This window comes from Puma concolor, chromosome C1 (assembly GCF_028749965.1).
Source record: "Puma concolor isolate L17-30 chromosome C1, mPumCon1.1.hap2, whole genome shotgun sequence".
NCBI lineage: Eukaryota > Metazoa > Chordata > Mammalia > Carnivora > Felidae > Puma > Puma concolor.
The window spans coordinates 21,371,872-21,397,697 of NC_141674.1; the positions used below are offsets into that span (position 1 = coordinate 21,371,872).

Consider the following 25,826-nt stretch of genomic DNA (forward strand, 5'->3'; position numbering starts at 1 on the left):
AGGAGTTGTGCAGAAGGTATATGATTTTCTCCTACAAGTGGCATGGGCTTGCTCCAGAACCCCAGTGGTCTGTGTAGTGATTCTCCCACTGGGGCTTGCTGTAATACCATAGGATTGGCCAGGTTGTTTGTATCACCACCCAGGCCTGCAGTCCTCTCCTGTTTTGAGCTCTTCTCCAAATGCGCCTTTTTGTGTCACCTGGTTTAGAAGCCAGAGCAGTATTCTCAGGTGTTGTGCTTCCCTCTTACTGGCGGTGCAAGATGCAATTATTTACTTGGATGACTTTACTTGAATGGCATGTCTTGTCAAGTCCTGACTACTAAAGATTTTACTGATGTAATGGGTTCCTGAACCTTTGAGATATTTATCTCTCACTTGTCTGGAATGCATGTTTCCTGACTAGGCCATCAGTGTGCTATCTACCTCTTGCTCATCTGGCCCAGTTAGCAAGATGTTATTAATATAGTGGTCACTGTGATGTCCTGCAAGAAGTCCGGATGATCTATGTCTCTTAGGACTGTATTATGCAAGAGAGGGGAAAATTGACATAGTCCTTTAAGTGAGAATCCCAATCAGGCTCTGCACTGTCAGCACAGAGCCCTACGTGGGGCTTGATCTCATGAACCATGAGATCATGACCTGAGCTGAAACCAAGGGTTGGCTGTTTAACCAACTGAGCCACCCAGGTGCCCCACTGATTATTCTTTTAAAGTGTACTTATTGATGGGGCGCCTGGGTGGCACAGTCGGTTAAGCGTCCGACTTTAGCCAGGTCATGATCTCGCGGTCCGTGAGTTCGAGCCCCGCGTCAGGCTCTGGGCTGATGGCTCGGAGCCTGGAGCCTGTTTCCGATTCTGTGTCTCCCTCTCTCTCTGCCCCTCCCCCGTTCATGCTCTGTCTCTCTCTGTCCCAAAAATAAATAAACGTTAAAAAAAAATTTAAAAAAAAAAAAACTTACTGCATTTGAAATAACTCATACTTTCTTTAGGCAAAATCAATTCTAAGATATCATGGATACCCTTTCTCAGATGTTTATGTGAGTTTTATCGGGTGTCTGGGGTGGGGTGGGGGGGGTATGTGTTTTTACATAAGAATTATCCTTTTTCCTTACACTGTAGTAAATTCAAGATGGGGGCTGGAAAGGTAACTTACTTGAGTAAACTGAGAATAATATATTTTAAAATGAAAATTAGGGGCATCTGGGTGTCTCAGTTGGTTAAGCATCAACTTCAGCTCAGGTCATGATCTTGTGGTTCGTGAGTCTGAGCCCTGCATTGGTCTCCACGCTGATCATGCAGAGCCTACTTCGGATTCTCTCTCCCTGTCTCCACCCCTCCCCCACTTGTGCGTGCACTCACGCGCACTGTGTCTCTGTCTCTGTGTCTCTCAAAATGAATAAATAAACTTAAATTAGCCTTAAATGTTTTACGATATTTTTTTTTCAACGTTTTTATTTATTTTTGGGACAGAGAGAGACAGAGCATGAACGGGGGAGGGGCAGAGAGAGGGAGACACAGAATCGGAAACAGGCTCCAGGCTCTGAGCCAACAGCCCAGAGCCTGACGCGGGGCTCGAACTCACGGACCGCGAGATCGTGACCTGGCTGAAGTCGGACGCCTAACTGACTGCGCCACCCAGGCGCCCCAACGATATTTTTATACTATATATCTGTATCTCAGCTGTCTTAAAATAAACCCCAGTTGGTAATGTTCTCACTTAATACATTATACATTTCTATAATGTTCCAGTCTTAATGTTTATTTTATTTTGAGAGAGAGAGAGTGCATGTGCGTGCATGTGGGCACAGAAAAGGGGCAGAGAAAGAAAATTCCAAGCAGCCTCCGTGCTCTCAGTGCAGAGCCTGACGCCAGCGGGGCTCAATCCCACCAACTGTGAGATCATGACTGAGCCAAAATCAAGAATTGGACGCTTAAATGACTGAGCCACCAAGGCACTCCTATAATGTTCCACTTTTAAACTATAATCACTGTTACTGAATTGGGTGTTAAAAAAAAAAAAGACATAAAAGGTGGTGGATTTTATGTTTTAAAGTATATCATTTACCTTTTTCTCTCTTTAGAAACTATACCTCACCTCCCTAAACTGGTTAATAGTGGCATGGAAGATCCATTTGGTGAGTATCACTTAACATTTTTCTTAGTAAATGATATTTGTGTTTTATCCTCACCTCCATTAAACCTCTGTAAATTAATTTTTTCATGTTCAGTATGCTGCTCTGTAGCTTAATGGCTCTCAGGCTTTTTGGTCTCAAGATCCCTTTATACTGTAAATATAATTGAAGGCCCAAGAGAGCTTTGTTGGCATGACTTATATTTATTGATATTTACTATGTTATATTTATTGATATTTACTGTGTTACTGTGAAATATGTTACTGTTGATATTTACTATGTTGTACAAATTTTTAAAATATTGTTTCATTTATAACCGCTTTAATAAATTCATAAGCTTCATACATAACATTGTTAATGAAAAATAACTCCAAAACAAGGGGGAAAAAAAACCAACAAGGGAGGGATTGTTTTACTTTTTTTGCGAGTCTCTTTAAAGTCTGACTTAATACGGGGCGCCTGGGTGGCGCAGTCGGTTAAGCGTCCGACTTCAGCCAGGTCACGATCTCGCGGTCCGTGAGTTCGAGTCCCGCGTCGGGCTCTGGGCTGATGGCTCAGAGCCTGGAGCCTGTTTCCGATTCTGTGTCTCCCTCTCTCTCTGCCCCTCCCCCGTTCATGCTCTGTCTCTCTCTGTCCCAAAAATAAATAAACGTTGAAAAAAAAAAAATTTAAAAGTCTGACTTAATAGAAGACAACTGGATTCACATAGCTGCTCCTGCAGTCTGTTCTGTATCACGTACCATGTAGTCTCTGGAAAATTGACTATACAATTGAGAGATTATGAGAGTGAAAAGGCAAATAACATCTTTGTCTTATTTTTAAATTTTTTTTTTTTCACGTTTATTCATTTTTGGGATAGAGAGAGACAGAGCATGAACGGGGGAGGGGCAGAGAGAGAGGGAGACACAGAATTGGAAACAGGCTCCAGGCTCTGAGCCATCAGCCCAGAGCCTGACGCGGGGCTCGAACTCACGGACCGCGAGATCGTGACCTGGCTGAAGTCGGACGCTTAACCGACTGCGCCACCCAGGCGCCCCTGTCTTATTTTTAAAAGATAATCCTAACCTTGCTATTTAGGGATCCCCAGTGTTTCCTACATTGTACTTTGAGATCTGCTGATCTAGAATGCTACTTACTTCCAATAAAACAAAGAACCATTTGGCAAGTTAAAATAAGAAGTTTAAAATTCTCGATCTTGAACACTTAGGAACTTATGAATTCCTCTGTTTGGTTGGAAGTTTAGTTCTGCTACTATTTCCAAACAAGTGTGCTTTGAAGTTCTTCGTTAGTACTTGGCCAATGAAAGATACCATGGAAGTAATCATAATGGCAAGGATGTTCACTATTTCTAGTGAAGTTTGTATGTACGTGATATTTTATCTAACAGCATGGTTAAGGGAATGTAAATCTAGATACACAAAGGTTTAGTATCTACCTTTCTGACTATAAAGTAAGTTACTGTTTTCCTATTGATTCTAATTTCAAAGAGAGATATAGTCTAGGGTATCCATCCCTTCCTCCCCCCAAATCATATTACAGATTAGGAAGACTAGTTAGGAAGAACTTAAAATTTAAAATAGGAGTTTAAAATATGCAAAAAAAAGGGACCAGAGACTGTTTTCCTTAGACTGTTAACCTTAGCATGCTGGAGTAAGATTTTGATTCAGGCATTTTGTGATTCTTTGCTAAATGTGAAGAAATCTGAATCTCCTCTTATGCCAATGTAACTTGAAGTATAAGAAAAATATTACCAACTTTATATTCTACTCGTGCCCAGTTACCCTAGATGACTGAGATCAGCGCTTGGGCTACTGGTACGAGTAATGAGTAGTTCAGGTTAATAGCTATTGTCTTGCTTTGAGAACTTTGCAAGATCCAAATTTCTTCTGCTTTTTAAAAAAAATTTTTTTTTAATGTTTATTTATTTTTGAGAGAGAGAGAGAGAGACAGAGTGTGAGCGGGGGAGGGGCAGAGAGAGAGAGAAAGACACAGAATCCGAAAAGAGGCCCCAGGCTCTGAGCTGTCAGCACAGAGCTGGATGCGGGGCTCGAACTCCCAAGCAGTGAGATCATGACCTGAGCCGAAGTCGGACGCTTAACCGACTGAGCCACCCAGGTGCCCTTCTCTCCTTTTAATGTCCGTAACTGCTTTTTTAGGACCTTGGCCCCCTGAGGGGCTCTTACATCAAGTTCATCAACATAATCCTTAGTTTGAACACTAGAGGGCAGTCAGTACTTTAGTGATAAATTTGTAGTTTTATTATTAAGTTAATTCTGGTGGGGATTCCTTATGAACGGTTTAGTAAATCTAGTTGATTTTGGTTGCTTGGTGACAAATCGTATAGAACATGTACATGTGACAAACTAGAGTAACTTTTGACAACTCCAAGAATGTTTACTGGAAACAATTTTTCTCTATAACCTAACTAACTTAAGCATCACTTAAATTTAATTGCATCTAATTAAGGTGCTTTTGATCACCAACATGAGAAAAAGGAAGGTGGTGTTCTGTGCTAGTGAGATTTTTCCTCTTCTACTTTAAATCTTGGAATCATAACCTGATTAGCATTTATATTCATAATGTGGATTCTAAAGAAAAATGGAATTTTCTTATTTGCTTACAAAACATACATATGGTAATGTTTGCTGGGTTATGATCTGCTCCGTGCCATTTGACAAAGAAAAGAATTCTGAATGTAAAGTAAGTGTGTTTCGAAGATGGTAGAGTCCTTATAAGATAGGGTGAGAATTTTGTGGTAATTAGGTTAGCTAACAGTTATACAAATGCACTGAAAAAGAATTATTTGTTGTATTCTGAAAACAAAAGTGAGGGATGTTGACCCATCAAGTTACAGTGAGCAGACCTAACGCCTCTGGGACCTTTCCTACGTGGACAGATATTTACACATTTCATTATATAATATTTTAAAATCACCTTTGTTAATACTATCACTGGTCTCACTGTAAAAGTCTTAAATATTGAGAAGCTGTCACACTCACTCTGGATATGTCTTCCAAAATTACCATTCTCTTTTGAAAGCCTGACTTATATCACTGGCAACAATCACTGTCAGTTTTCTTTGTAATGATAGGCTCACTTTCATTCAATTTTGAGAAAATACCTGTCAGATATCTAAGCTTGAATAATATAGTTTGTCATTCAACCCTTCAAGTAAAAATGGTATTTTATGGAAAAAGAAAAGAAAGAAAGAAAAACACCTGGCTAGTTCAGCTGGCAACTCAGTCACACAAGTGCTTTTCCTAAAGGTAACTGTTGTACGTAAGTATATGTTTTATGCGTACTTCCCATTTCCTCATACAGAATAATAGAAGGGTATGTACTGAAGGATTTAGTTTTTATTAAAACTAATAACTTTTACTGCTTTATCAAAGACATTCTTAAAATTGGCATTGTTCTTCAACTGCAGTAATGTAGTGGTGAAGACCATGAGTTCTATTAACAGTTTGGTGCCACTGCCTTGATTTGTGTTAAGGTATCATCAGTTTTGCTCACCATTGTTTTTGTACCATCAGGATAAGTGTCAACACCAGAAAAAGGCAAATAATCCTTTAGTATTACTAAGTCTATAGCTGTACCTCTTAGACTGCTGGAAGGATTTCAGGGATCCCCAGGCATCAATGGACCATCCTTTCTTCAGTTTCCTGAGGCTTAAGGAGTCTATTCTATGGAAGAAAAGCAACTTTGGGCAAAGTCCAGACTTGTCCTGGAGGTTGTACTGGGCAGGTCTCCAGTGTGCACCTAGTCTTGGACAGGTGGCAGAAAGACGGTCAGAGGGAGTGGGCAGCTCTGTGATTTCTTCTAAGTTGACCATGACCCACCTACAGCTTTCAGGACTTGGTTAAAGAACATTTCTCTGGGATGAAATGAGTGTTCTGAGCTCGTTAGGCAGCCAAGTATTTTGAGTAGAAATTCATCAGCATTTAGTCAAGATAAACTGAGATATTGTCAGGATAAACGTTGTTATACTGTATTAGTCAAGATAAACGTTCTTTTATTGAAAGAGGATAAATGGCAGCAGAGATGGTGGTGCTGACAACCTTCAGTCTGTCTCTTGAGTCATACTGTTTCAATCTGGGCAGATGTCTCTCTAGGTGTGGTACACAGCTGTCATCCTGGGTAACCCTGCTCACTTGGGGACTCTGCTTCTCTCCTGTGTTGGCTCCTTTGTTTTAGTAAACCCCATGTTGTCTTCTTTCTTGATTGCCAGTTGCTTCTCAATGCTTGGCTTCCTAGAATAGTTTCCTGATTTTCACCTCTTTCTCCTTTAGTTCTGCCTCCTAGAAAACTTCTTCATCTTTACCTTCAATTAAAATTTTCTTCTCTACTATTATGTTTTGATTTTCTAGATCTTTTTTTTTTTATTCGTGGAATGTTTCTTTCATAATATTTTTGTTTGTTTCAACAAATTTTCTTTGCCTTGCATAGTTTCTTTTCCCCTAAAGTTGCTTTTCTCTCTTTGTTTTGATCTGTTTTATGTTTGAGTTTTCCTCTGATGTCTCATAATAATTAGCTGTCTGCTTCTGATTAAGAGTGGGAAGCTTTAAATTAGAAGCTTTAAACACATAGGCTGATTACCTTTGGGCCTTTCTGTAGGGTGAGCTTCTTGTCCCTCTTGTTGAGGAAAATCTCCACACCAGTAGGAGAAGAGTCTTCCTGTCACTGACTAGATTTCCAGATGGTAAGGGGTGATGGGGATTGGGCAGGGCAGAGGGGTTTGCTCCATTCAGCATTGTTGTGCACATGGTCACCTAATTTCCCTCAGGTTTTAGTACTGTCTTCCCATTGTCAACTGCCTTTTGTGTCCTCAGTTCAAAAACCAGTTGTTTAATCTCTTCCAAGAAGCACACCTCTTGAGGGGCACCTGGGTGGCTCAGTCGGTTGAGCATCCAACCTCAGCTCAGGTCATAATCTCAGTCTGTGAGTTCAAGCCCCGCGTCAGGCTCTGTACTGACAGCTCAGAGCCTGGAGCCTGCTTCGGATTCTGTGTCTCCCTCTCTCTCTCTCTGCCCCTCCCGTGCTCATGCTCTGTCTCTCTTTCTCAAAAATAAATAAACATTAAAAAAAATTTTTTTTTAAAAAAAGAAACAGACCTCTTGAATTCTGCCAGTGTTGGTGTGGGAACAGACATTCAAAGTCATGGAATGGGGAAGGTGATAAAGGAATCAAACAGCTTTTACCCTGATTCTCTTTATTTTATTTCTTTCCCTTTCACCTCCAGTTTCAAAGGGACCTGGTAGAATTCAATGAAAGTATTATTATTGTATATTAATAATTTTTACTGGGGGGGGGAGTAATGGCTACACTGTACATTCAGTGTGAGAGGAAGGAAGGGTCCAAAAAAGATGTGTATACAGTTTATGCTATGTGATATCTCGTCCCCTACTGCTTTTAAAAACGGCTCGTTAGTGTTTTTGCTTTCTTTCTTTCTCTCTTATCAACTGTTCATGGGTTACCAGCCACTCTCCCCATAGCATGCCAAAAGAAAAGGGACTGAAACTCTGTCATATGAAGCTCCTAAAGGTTTTTTTAGGTAGGAGAGGATCTGTATACTAAATTGCCTTCCCCAAATCTTCTGACTTTATTAAGTTTCTGTATACCCTTTCTTATATAGAAGTAAACACAATTTGTTGAAAATATTTCTTTTGGTATGTGCTTGATGAAATAATTATTTAATGAGATAGATTGTTAGTATGAATCCTAAGTTTGAAATTGGTTGCAAAGGCTTTATTCATATGCATGGTATTCTGGGAACAGTTTTACAAGGTAATATCTGTTTTAGATTAAAATTTGTATCACATTGGGAATATGAGAGGCAGTGTGTTGAAGTAGAACAAAAGCTATATCTAAACAAATAAAATTAATTTATTTTCTCCTCTTCTGTATCTGAATTTATAAAATAACTATTATGTTATAAAGGGATTTTTCCTAGCTACTCAAGGACATTTGTTAAGGAGTCATGCTCACAGCTAATGCACTTAACTTCAAGGTCCATGGGAAAACATGTTGCTTGGCTGGCTGGATCAGTGGAGTATGTGACTCTTGATTTTGGGGTTGTGAGTTCAAACCCCACACTGGGTGTAGAGATTGCTAAAGTAAAAAATAAATAAAATCTTGGGGCACCTGGGTGGCTCGGTTGGTTAAGTGTCTGACTTCAGCTCAGGTCATGATCTTGTGGTTTGTGAGTTCGAGCCTGGCATCAGACTCTGCACTGACATCTCAGAGCCTGGAGCCTGCTTATGATTCTGGGTCTCCCTCTGTCTCTTCCTCTGTCCTTCCCCCCACTTGTGCTCTCTATCAAAAGTAAATAAATAAAAATAAATAAATAAAATCTTTAAAAAAATAGGGCTTCTGATTGGCTCAGTCAGTTAAGCCTCCGACTCAATCTCAGCTCAGTTCTTGATCTTGAGGTCGTGAGTTCAAGCCCTGTGTTGGGCTCCATGCTAGGGGTGAAGCCTACTTAAAAAAAAAAAAAAAAAAAAAAAATCACCAAAGTTCATGGGAAAACATTTTTGTGATGCTGTCATGTTGTTACCACTTGAAGCTCTAAATGTGTTAATAACACATACCCTCCTCCCTCCTCCTTAAGAATGAAGACCAAAATATGAACTTAATTAGTTTTGAGATCCTTAGGGAGTAGGAGATAAATTCCTTTGGAATTAAACTATGCCAAAAATGATATTAGTTCTATTTTTTTTTCTGTAGTTTTGAATAGAAAATTTAAAAAGCATTATTATAAATATATATTAAATATCTTCGTTTTCTGATAGGACTGTAAACTTAAGGAGAGCAAGATCTTTCTGTTGTTCCACTACCCAAGAGTAAGCACACAATACATATTTGTACGTATTTCTTATAGTGATTTTAAATTTTCTGCGTAAAGTAGAATAACCAATTATCAGGGAAATAGCACAAAACACCAGCTTCTGTAAACTTTAATAGCACTGATATCATGTAATTATTTTTTTCTGTCTGTACCACAAAAAGATGAGCCATAGTGGAAATGCAAGCCTGAAAAGTAGTAATGCTGACATTCTGGACTATTTCCCATATATTTTCTCTACTTTTCAACCCTTCTGACTACTCCGTGGTCCCTACATCATAACAGGTGTGATGAGTTGACTAAATGTGAAGACTGATTTCCATCTGAATTTACTTCTGCATACTGAGCCCTTATCAATGTGCAATGAACATAGCATAGGCCATGAGTATAAAAATTCAGGGATGCCAGGGTGGCTCAGTGGATTGAGCTTCTGACTCTTGATTTCAGCTTAGGTCATGATCCCAGGGTCATGGGATTTAGCCCTGCATTTTGCTCTGTGCTGAGAGTAGAGCCTACTTAAGATTCTTTCTCTTTCCGGGGCATCTGGGTGGCTCATTCAGTTGAGCGTCTGACTTTGGCTCAGGTCATGATCTCACGGTCCGTGAGTTCGAGCCCCCCCATCAGACTCTGTGCTGACAGCTCAGAGCCTGGAACCTGTTTCAGATTGTGTCTCCCTCTCTCTCTGCTCCTCCCCTGCTTGCACTCTCTCTCTCAAAAATAAACAAACATTTTAAAAAATTTTTAATTCTCTCTCTTTCTCCTCCCCTGCCTCTCCCCTGTGCTAGCACACTCTCTCATATAAAAAATAGTTAAAATTAAAATTAAAAGGAAATAATAGGAGAGAAGGATGGCTTTCACTTACCATTTTGTATCTTACTGTATGGTTTGGGTCTTTTAACTATGTACCGATATTACTTTTATTTATTTTTTTTAAGATTTGAGAATGAGAGAGTGTGTGAGTGGGGGAATGGCAGAGAGAGAGAGAGAGAGAGAGAGAGAGAGGAAGAGAATCCCAAGCAGGCTCCACACTAATAGTGTAGAACCTGATATAGAGCTCCAACTCACAAATCATGAGATCATGACCTGAGTCGAAATTGAGAGTCGAATGCTTGACCAAGTGAGCCGCCCACATGCCCCTGTATTACTTTTATTTTTCAAAACATAAACAAAGATTTTATCTGCATTGTATTTTTAAGGACATTTTTGTTTCTTCTTTATATTTCTCAGTGTTAAAGTGTATAAGACTAATTTTTTAAATATTTATTTATTTATTTATTTATTTATTTATTTATTTATTTAGAAGGAGCCTGCACATGCACACAAGCGGGGAAGGGATAGAAAGAGAGGGAGAGAGAGAATCCCAAGCGGACTGTGCACTGATAGTGCAGAGCTTGACTCTGGGCTCGATCTCACAAATCGTGACATCATGATCTGAACCAAAATCGTAAGTCGGATGCTTAACTGACTGAGCCACCCAGGCACCCCTATAAAACTAATTTCTTAAAGGAGGTAAAAGATAGTAGAAAGGTTTTGTTAATGAGGATTAAATACTATAATGGTCATTTTACATGCACAGTTTAACTGTTGTGCCTAAAATAACCATGTTAACAATGTGGCCTTTTAAAATACAAGACATTTTATTCTTCTCATGAACTAGATCCAGCCTATCCTATCAAACTCCAGCACCATTGACTTGGTCCTCATCCATTCATTTGTTCAGTAAATACTGAGCAAAATCAGCAAGGCAGCATGTCCTAACAATTAAGCCCTTGGCTTTAGAATCAGACAAACTTGAGTTCAGATCCCAGTTCTGCCATTTCTTGGCTATGTCCTTTGGCAATACAGTTACCCTTTGATCTTTAATTTATCTGTAAAATAAGAATATGGATTTTGCCTTTTCCACAAAGTTGCTATAAGAATTAAATGAATTAGGAGCACCTGGGTGGCTCAGTCAGTTAAGTGTCTGACTTTGGCTCAGGTCATGATCTCACAGTTCCCTGGCTTCCAGCCCCACATCGGGCTCTGTGCTGACAGTACAGAGCCATCTTGGGCTTCTCTCTCCCTCTCAAGATAATTAAATATACTTAAAAAACTAAAATTATTAGGGGCGCCTGGGTGGCTCAGTCGGTTAAACGTCCGACTTCAGCTCAGGTCATGATCTCGCGGTCTGTGAGTTCGAGCCCCGCGTCAGGCTCTGTGCTGACAGCTCAGAGCCTGGAGCCTGTTTCGGATTCTGTGTCTCCCTCTCTGACCCTCCCCCATTCATGCTCTGTCTCTCTCTGTCTCAAAAATAAATAAATGTTTAAAAAAAAAAACAACTAAAATTATTAAATGAAATAATGCTTGTAATGTTTGTAACATGATGCCAAACACATAGTAAATATATAATAGCTGTAATATCTAAGCCACTAAAGGTATAAACGTGAATAAGACATGATCCCTGGTTTTTTTTGTTTTTAAAGTAATCTCTACTCCCAATGTGGGGTTCAAACTCACGACCCAGTATCAAGAGTCACATGCTCTTCCAGCTGAGCCAACCAAGCACCCCTGGTCCCTGTTCTTATGGAGCTTTCAGTCTGGGTTAAGCAGTTACAAGGTGCTGCTTAGGATCTCCCCCCCCCCCACCCCCCCGACTTATTTCTTTAACTTATGTCTGGTTAATTGAGATACAATTTACATACAATAAAATTTACCCTTTTTAGGTATATATTCCTGTGTTTTTGAAAAACATGTAGGTTGGTATAACCACTATCACAATCAGTATTTCTTTCACCGCAGAACTTCCTTGTGCACCTTTTTTAAAGGTTTATTTGTTTTTGAGAGAGTGTATGCGTGGGGGAGGGGCAGAGAGAGCAAGAGAGAAACCCAAGCAGCCTCTGTGCTGTCCACACAGACTCCAATACGGGGTTCGAACCCAGGAACCATGAGATCATGACCTGAGCCAGCAGTTGGCCGCTTAACTGCGCCAACCAGCTGCCCCTCCCTGCTTACCTTTTTAAATAATCTTGAGGCGCCTGGGTGGCGCAGTCGGTTAAGCGTCCGACTTCAGCCAGGTCACGATCTCGCGGTCCGTGAGTTCGAGCCCCGCGTCAGGCTCTGGGCTGATGGCTCAGAGCCTGGAGCCTGTTTCCGATTCTGTGTCTCCCTCTCTCTCTGCCCCTCCCCCGTTCATGCTCTGTCTCTCTCTGTCCCAAAAATAAATAAACGTTGAAAAAAAATAATCTCAATCTCGTCCCTCCACTCTTAGCCCCTGGCAACCACTTAGATCTGAGTTCTATCCCTTTTTCCATAATGTTATATAAACAGAATTGTATGACACATAGCCTTTTCTGTTTTTTTCCACTTAGCATAATGCTGTTGAGATTCATACATGCTATGAAGTATATCAGTAGTTCATTCCTTTCATACCTTTTCCGGAGTGTCATATATTTGGATTCATTGCCTTTTAAGATTTACTTTTTTCACTTAGTGATATACATTTAAGGTTCCTCCATGTCTTTTCATAGCCTGATAGCTCCTTTCTTTTTAGCGCTGAATACTATTCCATTGTTTGAACGTACCACAGTTTATCCATTCATCTCCTGAAGGGCCTCTTGGTTGCTTCCAAGTTATGGCAGTTATGAATAAAGCTGCTATAAATGTGTGTGCAGTTCCTGTGTGGACATACATTTTCAGTCATTTAGGTAGATGCCAAGGAGTACAGTTTTTGGAACGTACGGTAAAAGTATGTTTAGTTTTATAAGAAACTGCCAGATTGTGTTCCAAAGTGGCTGTCCTAGTTTGCATTCCCACCAGCAGTGAATGAGCCTTCCTGTTGCCCCACGTCCTCACCATCCTTTCGTGTTGTCCATGTTTGGGATTTTGGTAATTCTCATAGTGGTTTCTCATTATGGCTTTAATATGCAGTTCCGTCATGACCAACTGAGTAACTTGTCATGTGTTTATGTGCCATCCATATCTTTGGTGAATTATCTATTAAGATTTCTCCCTCTTTTTAAAAATTGACTTATTAATGAGTTGGAAGAATTCTTTACATGGTTCACATGCAAGTTCTTTACGATATATGTGTGATACATGTGTTTTCTCCCAGGCTGTGGCTTGTCTGATTAGCAAGTTTTTAATTTGATGAAATCCAGTTTTTTTCTTTTATGGTTAATGCTCTTTGTCTTCTTTTTTTTTTTTTTTTTTTATTTTTTTTTTTATTTTTTTTTTTTTTAAATTTTTTTTTTTTAACGTTTATTTATTTTTTTGGGACAGAGAGAGACAGAGCATGAATGGGGGAGGGGCAGAGAGAGAGGGAGACACAGAATCAGAAACAGGCTCCAGGCTCTGAGCCATCAGCCCAGAGCCCGACGCGGGGCTCGAACTCACGGACCGCGAGATCGTGACCTGGCTGAAGTCGGACGCTTAACCGACTGCGCCACCCAGGCGCCCCAATGCTCTTTGTCTTCTAAGAAATCTTTGCTTAACCCAGTGTCGCAGAGATTTCTCTGTTTTTTCTTCCAGATGGCTTACAGTTCTAGGTTTTCCATTTAGGCCAGTGACTCTTTTTGAATTAATTTTTGGATGTGGTGCAAAGCTGAAAATGTTCTCTGTTGTCTGCTAAATTACTTTAGCACTTTTGTTGAATACCTGATAACTTGAACAATTTTCTAGAAAAATATAATTTACCAAAGTGATTCAAGATATAAAAATCCCATATAGACTAATAGTCATGTAAGTAATGTTAAAATGTGTCTAAGCTCAGTGGGTTTAATGGTAATTTCATTCATAGTGTGAAGAAACAAATAATTATAATGCTGTATCAACCACAGGAGAACAGAAAAAAAGATAGAAAAATACACCCATCTATTATAAAGTTAACAAGATCTTGATAACTTGATACTTGATAACTAAAAGCTGACAAAGATAGTACAAAAATAAAAGTGGCATTTCTGTCATCTCAGTGTATATAGTTATAGAGATTTTATATAAAGTACTTGCAGATTAAATCCAACAAATGATTATTGCATTTTTTTTCTGATTACAAAAACCACACATATTTCTTCCAGAAAAACTAGAAAATACAAAGTGACATAAAGAAAAAACTTTTATGTCCAGGGATAACTACTGATTTATTGATACCATTCTGATGTATCTGCTTCCATGATCTTTTCCAGAGCAATTACCTGTATCATTATACATTTTTAGCAAACTGTCACATCTCTCAGTATATTAAAGGAATATGGTCAAGAGGATTTCTTTTAGGATCTAAAGATATTGAGGAATCTATAAATAATAACATATTGGTACATCAGAAAACAGGAGGAAAATGATATGCTCATTTCTGGAGATGACAAAAATTTTTTATTTTATTTTTTTTTAATTTTTATTTTTTTAAAGGATTTTTTTTAAGTTTATTTATTTTGGTGGGGGAGAGAGAGTGAGTGTGAGTGGGAGTGGGAGAGGCAGAGAGAGAGGGAGAGAATCTCAAGCAGGCTCCGCATGGTCAGTGTCAAGCCCGACTTGGGGCTCCAACCCATGATCTGAGCCAAAATCAGGAATTGGACGCTTAACTGACTGAGCCACCCAGGTGTTCTGATAACAGTTTTTTTTTTATAAAATTCAACTATTCCAGCTAAAAACTTACATTAAGAATCTGATGGTTTATTTTTAAATGAAAAGCACCTACACATTCCTACTAAATTGATTTAAAAATTGGTAACATTAAGACACATTTTATAAAAGTTAGATACAATTTCTTTTGCCCACCTCTGCCACTCAGTGACAACCCACAGCATGAATATTGTATATATCCTTTTAGTTCTTTTTTTTTTCTATTGCAGTATGTTTACATACAGCTTAAACATAATAAAGATGACTCTCTGGGGCGCCTGGTTGGCTCAGTTGGTTAAGCTCTGACATCTGCTCACGTCATGCAGAGCTCCTTCAGATCTTCTGTTTCCCTCTCTCTCTGCCCTACCCCTGCTTGTGCTCTCTCCCTCTCTCTTTCTCAAAAATAAATAAATATTTTTTTTAAAAAATGGCTCTCTGAATACCACCCTTACCAGTGAGGTATTGAAGACATGTCCACTAGAATAAGAACAAGACAGGAATGCCCACTGTTACCTTATTTAACATTATTTTGGGAGTTCTTAGTGTAGTAAGGCAAACACTAATCAGAAGTTCCAATAATGAAAAAGTTAATTATATATTTGTTGGCCAATATTATTTCCTCTTCATAAAAATACTCCCAAGAGAATCAACTGAAAAAGAGTTCAGTAAAATGGCTGACTAAATGCAAAATAATTGTTCAAAAATGAATCGTTTTAAATGTACGTATAATAAATTATGCCAAAAGACTAAAGGAATTAAAAGCCCTTTACATGCACAACCCAAATTATGAGATACCTAGGAATGATTGTAACAAGAAGTCCATAAGCTCTATGATACAACTGAAAATTTGCTATAGAGGAGGGAATAGAGGCATTGTGTCAAGCAATGGGAAAATTAGTGCCATGTATTACTAAATTTACTGTATAGATTTAATGCAGTTCTAATAATTGAAGTTAATTTATTTTTAAATTTTTTTAATGTTTTTTTATTTTATTTTTGAGAGAGAGAGACAGAGCATGAACTGGGGAAGGGCACAGAGAGAGGGAGACACAGAATCTGAAGTAGGCTCCAGGCCCTGCGCTGGTAGCACAGAGCCCGACCTAGGGCTCAAACCCACGAACCACGAGATCATGACCTGAGCTGAAGTTGGACGCTTAACCAACTGAGCCACCCAGGTGCCCCAGTTGAAGTTAATTTAATTTATATTTGCTTTTGGTATTTGACAAAGTGTATAAAATATAAGTTAGAAAAAAAAGTTAAGTAATTAACTGCCCCTTTTTTGCTGATTTATGACGCTATTGCAGCAAGTTAAGGTTTGTAAGATCTCAAGTATATTTTTGGACTGTGCATTCTGTTCTATTGAACCACCTGTCAGTTTTTACACCAGTTGTACATTGTTTGTTATTATTATCTTTTCTTAAGTAGGCTTCATGGCCCAGCGCAGAGCCCAGCACGGGGCTTGAACTCATGACCCTGAGATCAAGACCTGCGCTGAGATCAAAAGGTGGACACTTAACCTTAAGACTGAGCCACCCATGCACCTCCTTATTATTATTATAGTCTTATATTTTAAGGTCTAAAACAATACCCTTCATTATTCTACTTTTTCAAACTTTTCTTGGTTATTTACCTAGAGAAATAACTTTGATAAAGAACAATGCACACAGCACAGTGTTTATGGCATATTCCCATTTAAAAGTGTATAATTTTTATTAAACAAAAAAGTCTTTAAAGTTTTTGAAACTTTTATGTTTTTCTATTAAGTGATAAGTAAATATCTTTAATTTAAAAAATGTTTCCTCACCTTTGTTTCAAATTCACATTATGGTCAATGGGATTTAAAAGTTGATAATGAGACTAGTATAAACATTTTCCATTAGGCAGGAAACCATTAATTTCAAAACAACATCAGTGGTTATCTTCTTGTGCCTGTTCAGAGTTCTGTCATGTTAAAAATGACCTTTTGTGGAGCGCCTGGCTGGCTCAGTCATTAAAGCATGTGACTCTTAATCTTGGTCGTGAGTTTGAGCCTCACATTGGAGGCAGAGTTTACTTTAAAGAAATGACCTTTCATGGTAGAGCTTTGCCTTGACTCAAAAGACACCGTTTTTACAAGATTGTTATTTGAAACATCAGTGGAGTCCAGAATACGTGTGCACACGCACACACATACACACCCATAATGGAAGGTTTCATTAAAAGAAGGTGATAGCAGTATAATAATGGATTATTTGTGAAATGGTGCTGATGGTCTTCAGTTCCTAATTGAAGATTGTATTGGTTTTTCCTCATCAAATCAGTGTTTTTCTGTTGGTAGCCAGAATGACATTAGGTCAAACTGTAGTCTGTAGCTACAGCTTTCCTTTTTTTCCACTGCATAAAAAGATGAAATACTACAAAAAAAAAAAAAAAAAAAAAACAATAATAATAACTGCATTTGTCTTGACTATTTAAATATTTTTAAATTTATTTGGTGATTCTTTATCTTCTGTTTTTCTTCTTTGATCTCCCCCAGATAATTTAAATGCTATAAAACAGGTGGGTCTGGCTGCTTTATTTTGTCCATTTTGCCCCAGAAGTCAGTCTTTCCCCTTTTCAGCTTAGAGCTCAATAATCAAAGGGCTTGAATAGCAAGAACCCTTAAGAATCATGTCTTAACTAATGAAAGAAAGAAGTGGCCCTCAGGTGGAGCTTTGCCAGTACTAAAGGTGTGTGCTTGTTTAGTTCTGGTTTTAATCTCATAGTACATCCAAGGCCAATGGCTTAACATTGGTTACAATGAAGTTCAGGTAGTTTTGCTTGATAATTTATTTTCATACTCACTGTATACTCACTCCAACCAAAAGGTGAAAAGGTGGATGAATGAATGATTGGCTGGCAGACTGATTCATTAATTCATTCAATAAATTTTGTTGGTACACTGCCCTAGTTGCCATGAAGGGAAAAAATAAGATACAGTTTCAGCTCTCAAAGAGGAGATTAAGAACTGTCAATGTGAGGCAGAGTGAATAAATGTTTTTATACATGTGAAAAGAGTTGCATTATTGGAATTTCATGCCATGTTATTGAGCATGACTTGTACGTATGGAAATTATTAAAACCAAATTTGCTTGTATAGATATATATTTCCTTTCTTATCTCTGCATTCTTTGAACAACTTAGTGGTGACTTCTTTAAGGAGAGTTTTTTTTATTGTATTTGTCTTGTATCAAGAGAATTTGGAGAACATGGGGAAATAGGAAAATCTAGGGGCTTCCTAATTACCTAATAACCTTAAAGATACAGACACACAGTATATGATGATGAAACATACTGTTTTATATGGCTAATAATGCCCCCGGTGTGGGTTAAAGGTGCGTCTCATGAAACACTGGGGCTGGGGTATTTTTGTTACAGGTTTAGTTTGAGGAGTGGTAGAAATGTCTCTGACCCAAATAGCCAACCTCTCTTGATTTTAGACCTTTCATTTATTTTCTAAGAATTTCCTTTATTTATTTTTTTTTAACTTTAAAAAAAAATTTTTTTTAACGTTTATTTATTTTTGAGACAGAGAGAGACAGAGCATGAACAGGGGAGGGGCAGAGAGAGAGGGAGACACAGAATCTGAAACAGGCTCCAGGCTCTGAGCTGTCAGCACAGAGCCCGACGCGGGGCTCAAACTCACGGACCGTGAGATCATGACCTGAGCCGAAGTTGGATGCTTAACCGACCAAGCCACCCAGGCGCCCCTAAGAATTTCCTTTAAAGATTGGTTTTATGATAGGAAGCATCATTCTTGGTGATGGTCATACTGGAAATATCAGGGATGGCCTAAGAGAACAACTATTTTTTTAATTTTAACATTGTCATTTTGGACAATTAGTATAACTGCTCTGTGCCTGAATTTTACTTTTGTTACAGTAATACCTCCAACAGTGTTTCTAAGGTTAAAAATAAGTTGTGTAAATTCAATTTATGTTTAGGTATACAGTATGTTAGTAGGAGTAGAGATTCACGTCCAGAGTACTTAGATATGAGCCCCAATTTTGCCATTTGTCGGCTTTGAACTCACTGGACAAGTTTACCCCTGTGTGACTCATCTGTTAAGTAGGATAATAAATGGAATCCTTTTGATGTCCTTGTTGTGAGAATTAGATTAATTAACACATGTAGAACACTTAGAATAGTCCCTGGAGTTATAATATAGGCTCAGTTAGTGTTAGCTTATTCATAGAAATCGAGGGGAAAGAATGCATGGGAAATTGAACTTAGTTTATTCTTTCTAAGATTTAGCTCTTTTTCATCAGCTCTTTTGTTAAAGATGTTCATATGTAACAAAATAGATATTTAGTATTATTTTATCTCTTGTGTTCTGATTTTTCTGGTAGAAACGTTATCATTTAATGAAATGATTGGGAAACAAGAATGAAGGGGAGAAAAAGCAATGAAACTGCTTTTTGGGAAACAAGAATTTCCAAAAATTGGGAAACAAGAATGAAGGGGAGAAAAGGAATCACCTTTAAGTGATTAAAAACTGGTGGTGCTATTTTAATCCTCGTAACCATTTCTCCTAGAAACTAGAAGAAAAGCAGAGCTGGGTTTTTTTTTCAATCACTTTTTTTATAAATCTAAAACCAACTGTAATTCAAAGATTGTGTTGCTGTAAGCATAGATGGCAGTGAATTTGTAATAACATTTAATCTGTAGCTTTCAAGATAATCTCAATTATGCCTGTCTTTTTCTTTCCTTTTTGTCATGAAATTGTTAAGTGACTTATTCTAAGTTCATTACCTACCAGCCTGGCACTTTCCCCAACTTAAATACTTCATAACCTGAAAAGGATACTTGCAGTCTAAACTAGTGAAAGATCCTGTTCTCCCTTTGCCTGTCTCCATTGTTTTCAAATATTTATTGAATGCCTACTATGTGCTGAGCAGTATGTTACTTGCTGAGGATATATGTAGGAGAGACAAGTAAGTAAATAGATAATTAGAACAAAAGTGATGTGTACCCCTGTATGTAGAGGTAGACTCAGGGTGACTTGGGAGCACAGAAGAGGTATACCTGATTCAGTCTTAAGTGTCAAAAGGTAGATGTTCAAAGGCGGCTTCAAGGAGGAAGTGACACATAAATGAATTTGAAGGAGCAGGACTTAGCCAGATGAGGGGATGGGCGAGGGAGACGACTTTCCAGGTAGCTAGAACAGCAGATGCCTCAGTAGATAGACCCAGGAGAGCATGTCATAGTTTAGGAACTCCACGAGGTGCAGCAGGACTGAAGACTAGTCCCAGGACTGAAGACAAGTAAGTACGGGAGAGGAGGTAGAGAAGAGGCTCGTTAGAAAGGTAGGCTTAGATCAGGGCTTGAAAGATTTTTTTTGTGAGCCGTGAAGAACACTGTTAAATTTGTGCTGTTGTAAACATCACTGCGGCCCCACTGTTGAGGATAGATTAGAGAGGAATCAAACTGGAAGCAGGAAGCAGTAAACTATTACTGCCCCAGGCACACAGAGGAGGATGTCAAAACTGAAAGCTGTACTCCACAAACAGACTATGTCAGACTGGGGAGATTTGTAAAATTGTTTAAAGATACAGAAGACTTTTTGCCCCAAGTGAATGAATCTCAGAAGAGTTCTTTCAGCCCTTTATCTTTTTTATTTTCCTTCACTACAACTCAGCACAACAAACTGGTTGTCAGCTCCTCCCTGGATTTTAGGACAGGTGGTATCCTGAAGGCCCTTGGTGCATAGGCCCGGCAACCAGATAGATGAGTGTTAGTACAGTGTGTAACAGCTAACTGGATGCTGTGTAATTTCGGGCTTTTTCAGTAAAAGAAATTATTTTTAGGCTGAAAACACAGTAATCAAATTTGCATCTTGAAAGATTTTATTTGGTGATTACATTTTTACAGCCTCAGCGGTACTAATAAAGATTATCTTTTCCAAAAAGTTAGACTAGAATTAGGCTAGTTGCTTTAGTATAGACAGGTGAGCAAAATCACACAATTGTCCGTATTTTTTCTGACGTCACCAGATTGTTGTCCTAAAGTGTTAATGTGTTTCACTGTTCCTTTTTTCTTTTTCCTAATGACAGACGGCGAGCAGGGGAGAGGGGCAGAGGGTAAGAGAGAGGATCTTAAGTGGACCCCCATGTTCAGCACGGAGCCCAATGCAGGGCTCAATCCATGACCCTGGGATCATGACCTGAGCCAAAATCACCAGTCGGATGCTTAACCGACTGATCCACCCAGGTACCCCTTTTTATTTTGAAGATTATATTTTTAAGTAATCTCCACACCCAACACGGGGCTTGAACTCACAACCCCAAGACCAAGAGCTGCATGCTCTACTGACTGAGTCAGCCATGTGCCCCATGTTACTTTTTTTTTTTAATTTTATTTTTTATTTTTTAAAATTTGTATCCAAATTAGTTAGCATATAGTGCAACAATGATTTCAGGAGTAGATTCCTTAGTGCCCCTTACCCATTTAGCCCATCCCCCCTCCAGCAACCCTCAGTTTGTTCTCCATATTTATGAGTCTCTTCTGTTTTGATCCCCTCCCTGTTTTTATATTCTTTTTGTTTCCCTTCCCTTATGTTCATCTGTTTTGTCTCTTAAAGTCCTCATATGAGTCAAGTCATGATTTTTGTCTTTCTCTGACTAATTTCACTTAGCATAACACCCTCCAGTTCCATCCATGTAGTCGCAAATGGCAAGATTTCATTCTTTTTGATTTCTGAGTATATATACACACACACACAATAGAGTATTATGTCATATATATATATATATATATATATATATATATATATATATATACACATATACATACACACACATACCACATTTTCTTTATCCATTCATCCATCGATGGACATTTGGGCTCTTTTCATACTTTGGCTATTGTTGATAGTGCTGCTATAAACACCTGTATCCCGTGGATAAATGCCTAGTACTGCAAATGCTGGTTCGTAGGGTAGTTCTATTTTTAGGTTTTTGAGGAACCTCCATACTGTTTTCCAGAGTGGCTGCACCAGCTTGCATTCCCACCATGTTACTTTTTTTAAAACAAGATTTAGAAGGACAGTTTTGTATAATCCAGAACATAATGTTTCTTTGAATTTGAATTTAGAAATTATATGCATAGCTTTTCTTTTTTTTTTTTTTTTTTTTTTTGCCCCTGTGCTTCATTTCCCAGAATTTGTGATTGTGCAAGATTGAGGGTTTTGAGGGAAGAGAATGCTACAAAAGAGGTGGATACTTCATACATGGAAATCAAAGAATAAAGTTCATTTGAGTTAATAGCTGGAGTAAGTTTTATAGAAACACCACTGATATAATCATCCTTGGTTCCTATTACAGGAATTACTGTTGACTCATGGGGTAACCAGGTGTTCATTACTCAGAATTTTTATTTAGTAGACGATGAACCCTTTATTCTCCTACACGTTTTAAAAAAGAATGTTTAAGGAGATTCCTTGTTAGACATTTTTGAATAACTTTTACAAACATTGTAGCTATTATCCGACATTGATTGTATTCTTACTGAATATGTGGCTCAGAATATTCCTTGGTAATGTTTAGATTTCTTTCTCACTTAAAGGGTTGAGGGCCAGATGAGTTAGAGTTATGAAAGAGAAGGAAGGAAGGAAGGAGAGAACTGGCAGTGGCTAATAGTCATCTCTGAGTCATCAGCAGTGAATGCCACTTTACTGGGGAACATTTAACTCGTTTCAAAACCCTGGGATGGGCAGCCCTTTGATTTCTGACTGGTTAGTTTCTACACATCATTGATACCTTGTGGTTTCTTCAACGTTTATTTATTTTTGGGACAGAGAGAGACAGAGCATGAACGGGCGAGGGGCAGAGAGAGAGGGAGACACAGAATTGGAAACAGGCTCCAGGCTCTGAGCCATCAGCCCAGAGCCCGACGCGGGGCTCGAACTCACGGACCGCGAGATCGTGACCTGGCTGAAGTCGGACGCTTAACCGACTGCGCCACCCAGGCGCCCCCCTTGTGGTTTCTTAATAGAGGCCACTAGGGACTTAGTTTTTGTGAATATCATGTTTTATAAAGTACTTTTTTTCTTTAAAACTCCTCAGTCACTTTCACTGTAACTCATAAAATCTACCTTCAGCGCATGAAAAAGTACTGTTTGGAGAAATAGAAATAATAAATGGATGGCCAATGAGATAGAAGTTGTTAATTTTCTTTAAAAAAAAATTTTTAGGGGCGCCTGGGTGGCGCAGTCGGTTGAGCGTCCGACTTCAGCCAGGTCACGATCTCGCGGTCCGTGAGGTCGAGCCCCGCGTCAGGCTCTGGGCTGACGGCTCAGAGCCTGGAGCCTGTTTCCGATTCTGTGTCTCCCTCTCTCTCTCTGCCCCTCCCCCGTTCATGCTCTGTCTCTCTCTGTCCCAAAAATAAATAAACGTTGAAAAAAAAAAATTTTTTTTTTTAATTTTTTTATTTTCTTTATTTCTGAGAGGCAGAGAAAGACAGAGCGCGTGTGGGGGAGGGGCAGAGAGAGAGGGAGACACAGAATCTGAAGCAGGCTCCCCGGCTCTGAGCTGTCAGCACAGAGCCCGATGAGGGGCCCGAACTCAGGAACCGTGAGATCATGACCTGAGCCGAAGTCAGTCGCTCAACCGGCTGAGCCACCCAGGTGCCCCGAGGTTGTTAATTTTCAATTGATAACAAATGGATATAATTCTTAGTAAATCTTTAAAATAAAGCCATTCTTGGGATGCCTGGATGGCTCAGTCAGTTAAGCATCCAACTCTTGATTTTGGCTCAGGTCATGATCTCACAGTTCATGGGATTGAGCCCTGTGTTGGGCTATGTGCCAACAGCAGGAAACCTGCTTGGCATTCTCTCTCTCTCTCTCTCTCTCTCTCTCTCTCTCTCTGCCTCTCTCTCTGCGCCTCTCCTGCTTGTATGTGTGCTCTCTCTCAAAATAAATAAATATTTAAAAATTTTTTTAAATCATTCCCCTTCCTTAGACTTTGAATTAGTATTAATAGTCAAAGACTTTAACTAAGTATTACTAGAAAAAGAAGTAGTAATTCAGTTACTAAAGGAAGAGTGTTACGGGCACCTGGGTGGCTCAGTCGGTTGAGTGTCTGACTTTGGCTCACGTCATGATCTCATGGTTTGTGGGTTCGAGCCCTGCATCAGGCTCTGTGCTGACAGCTCAGAGCTTGGAGCCTGCTTCAGATTGTATCTCCCTCTCTCTCTGCTCCTCCCCCACTCATGCCTTGTCTCTCTCGCTTTCTCAAAAATAAAATAAACATTTAAAAAAAAAAGAGTGTTAATAGCTTAGTAGTTAGTGCTGTATAAAAAGAAACTTTTTTTTTTTTCTTAAACTTGTCAGGGTTCCCTCATAGTATAGTGCCTTTAGTAGGTTAGTGCCTTGGAAGGTAGACACCACACACTGAAAGGTACAGTTAGTGCTGTTTTGTTATTACTAAAAGACTTTAGTGGACTTGAAAAAGGCTTCAGGTGCATTATGTCCAATAGAACTTCCTGCAGTGATGGAAATGTTCTATATCTGCACCATCCATCGTGGTAGCCATGTGTGGCTATTGGGCATCTGAAATTTGGCCAGTACAAATGAAAAACTGAATTGCAAATTGTATATAATATAAACAGATTGAATATAAATTCAAATAATCATATGCAGCTAGTGACCATAGTATTGGACAGTCCATCTGTAGGTATTTGAGAACTGAATAGCATATTTGATAACTGTTAGTTCAGTGACCAATCATTAAAATATACTCCAGAGTAAGCAGTATTCATTTGTAATACCTTTGAAAGTGTCGCCTTTTATTTTGCTTCTCTTAGAACTGATGGAACTATAGTATAGGCATACCTCAGAGATACTGTGGGTTCAGTTCCAGACCACTGCAGTAAAGCAGATTTTGCAATAAAGCAAGCCAAATGAATGTTTGCCAGTGCATGTAAAAGTTATGTTTATACTATATTGCAGTTTACTAAGTGCACAGTTGCATTATGTTTTAAAAAATCCATGTACCCACCTTATTTTAAAAATACTTAAAATACAAATACAAGTAAAACCTTGCATTGTAACAGAGTAACTTGTTCTCTGAGTGTTCCACGAGATGAACAAACATTTCTAATAAATTTTAACTTGATGAACAAGCAATGTCTTGCAATACGAGTAGTACGTGGTGCCAAATGTCCCATGATCACCATTTAGCCAATGGTTCTTCTCTCTTTCTCCCTCTCTGTGTGTCTCTCTCTTCCTCGCTGTGGGATTGTGGGTGATCGTCTCCCATGCTCGGATGCTCTGTCTCAGGCCACAGTGTTTGGCAGAAATCAGTGATTTTTCAGAACGTTGGAAGGTGCCCACACTGCCACTAGTATACTTTTTTGTCACTTCAAAGCACCTATAGACAGACCTTTGCTTTTCCGTACAAGAGTAAGCTTAGGAATGTTTTGCTTCATTCCAGGTCAGGCTGCCTGCAGATATAGACCCTTTCCTCTGCTGCCTTATTGCCAGTTACATTAAATACAGTAGATGACAAGTTTATTAATACTGTACTGTAATCAACATCCGTTAGTGATAATGAAAGTGGTCCTACACCATAATCCTCCTCTCTCTTCTCTCTCTCACACCAGCCATGAAGGCTTTCAAAGGTAAGTGTAGGTTAACTTGTTTATTTTTCTTTATATTTTGTATTTTCTTTATTATTTTCTATTATGTTACAATATTGTGATCATTTTTATATGAATATTTTTGGGTTGTGGAACAAATCATCCGAGTTTCCATTATTTCTTATGGAGAAATTCACTTTGATATACAGGTGCTTTGGATTATAAGCATGTTGCCAGAATGAACTATGCTCACAAACTAAGGTTTTACTGTACTTTATTTCTGGAGCACCTGGGTGGCTCAGTCAGAAGAGCATGTGATTCTTGATCTCAGGGTCATGAGGCCAAGCTCCACGCTGAATGTAGAGCTTACTTAAGAAAAATACTTGATTCCAAAAAAAACACTAACCATCATCTGAGCTTTCAGTGAGTTGTAATCTTTTTGCTGATAAGAGGGTCTGGACTTGATGTTGATGGCTGCTGACTGATCAGGGTGGTGGGTGCTGAAGGCTGGGGCAAGTTCTTAATATAAGACAATGATGTTTGCCACATCGGTTGACTTTTCCTTTCAGCATCATAACATGTGATGCTGTTTGATAACATTTTACCCACAGCAGAACTCCTTTCAAAATTAGAGTCAATCTGGGGCTCCTGAGTGGCCCAGTCA

The 25,826-nt window shown here is 38.9% G+C and overlaps 1 protein-coding gene across 7 annotated transcripts in view; it reads left to right on the top strand.

The window, feature by feature from the left end:
* Nucleotides 1-25,826, top strand: part of PHACTR4 (phosphatase and actin regulator 4) — a 101,364-nt gene that overhangs the window by 23,892 nt on the left and 51,646 nt on the right. For 5 of the 7 annotated variants that reach the window (XM_086716185.1, XM_086716186.1, XM_086716187.1 and 2 more), the window contains exon 2: nt 2,080-2,133. In XM_086716185.1, coding sequence (XP_086572311.1) covers nt 2,118-2,133 — 16 coding nt within the window. In that variant the 5' untranslated portion in view covers nt 2,080-2,117. Of the gene's footprint in view, nt 1-2,079; nt 2,134-25,826 lie in introns of those variants that run through there. The other 2 variants (XM_086716188.1, XM_086716189.1) reach the window with 2 other exon arrangements.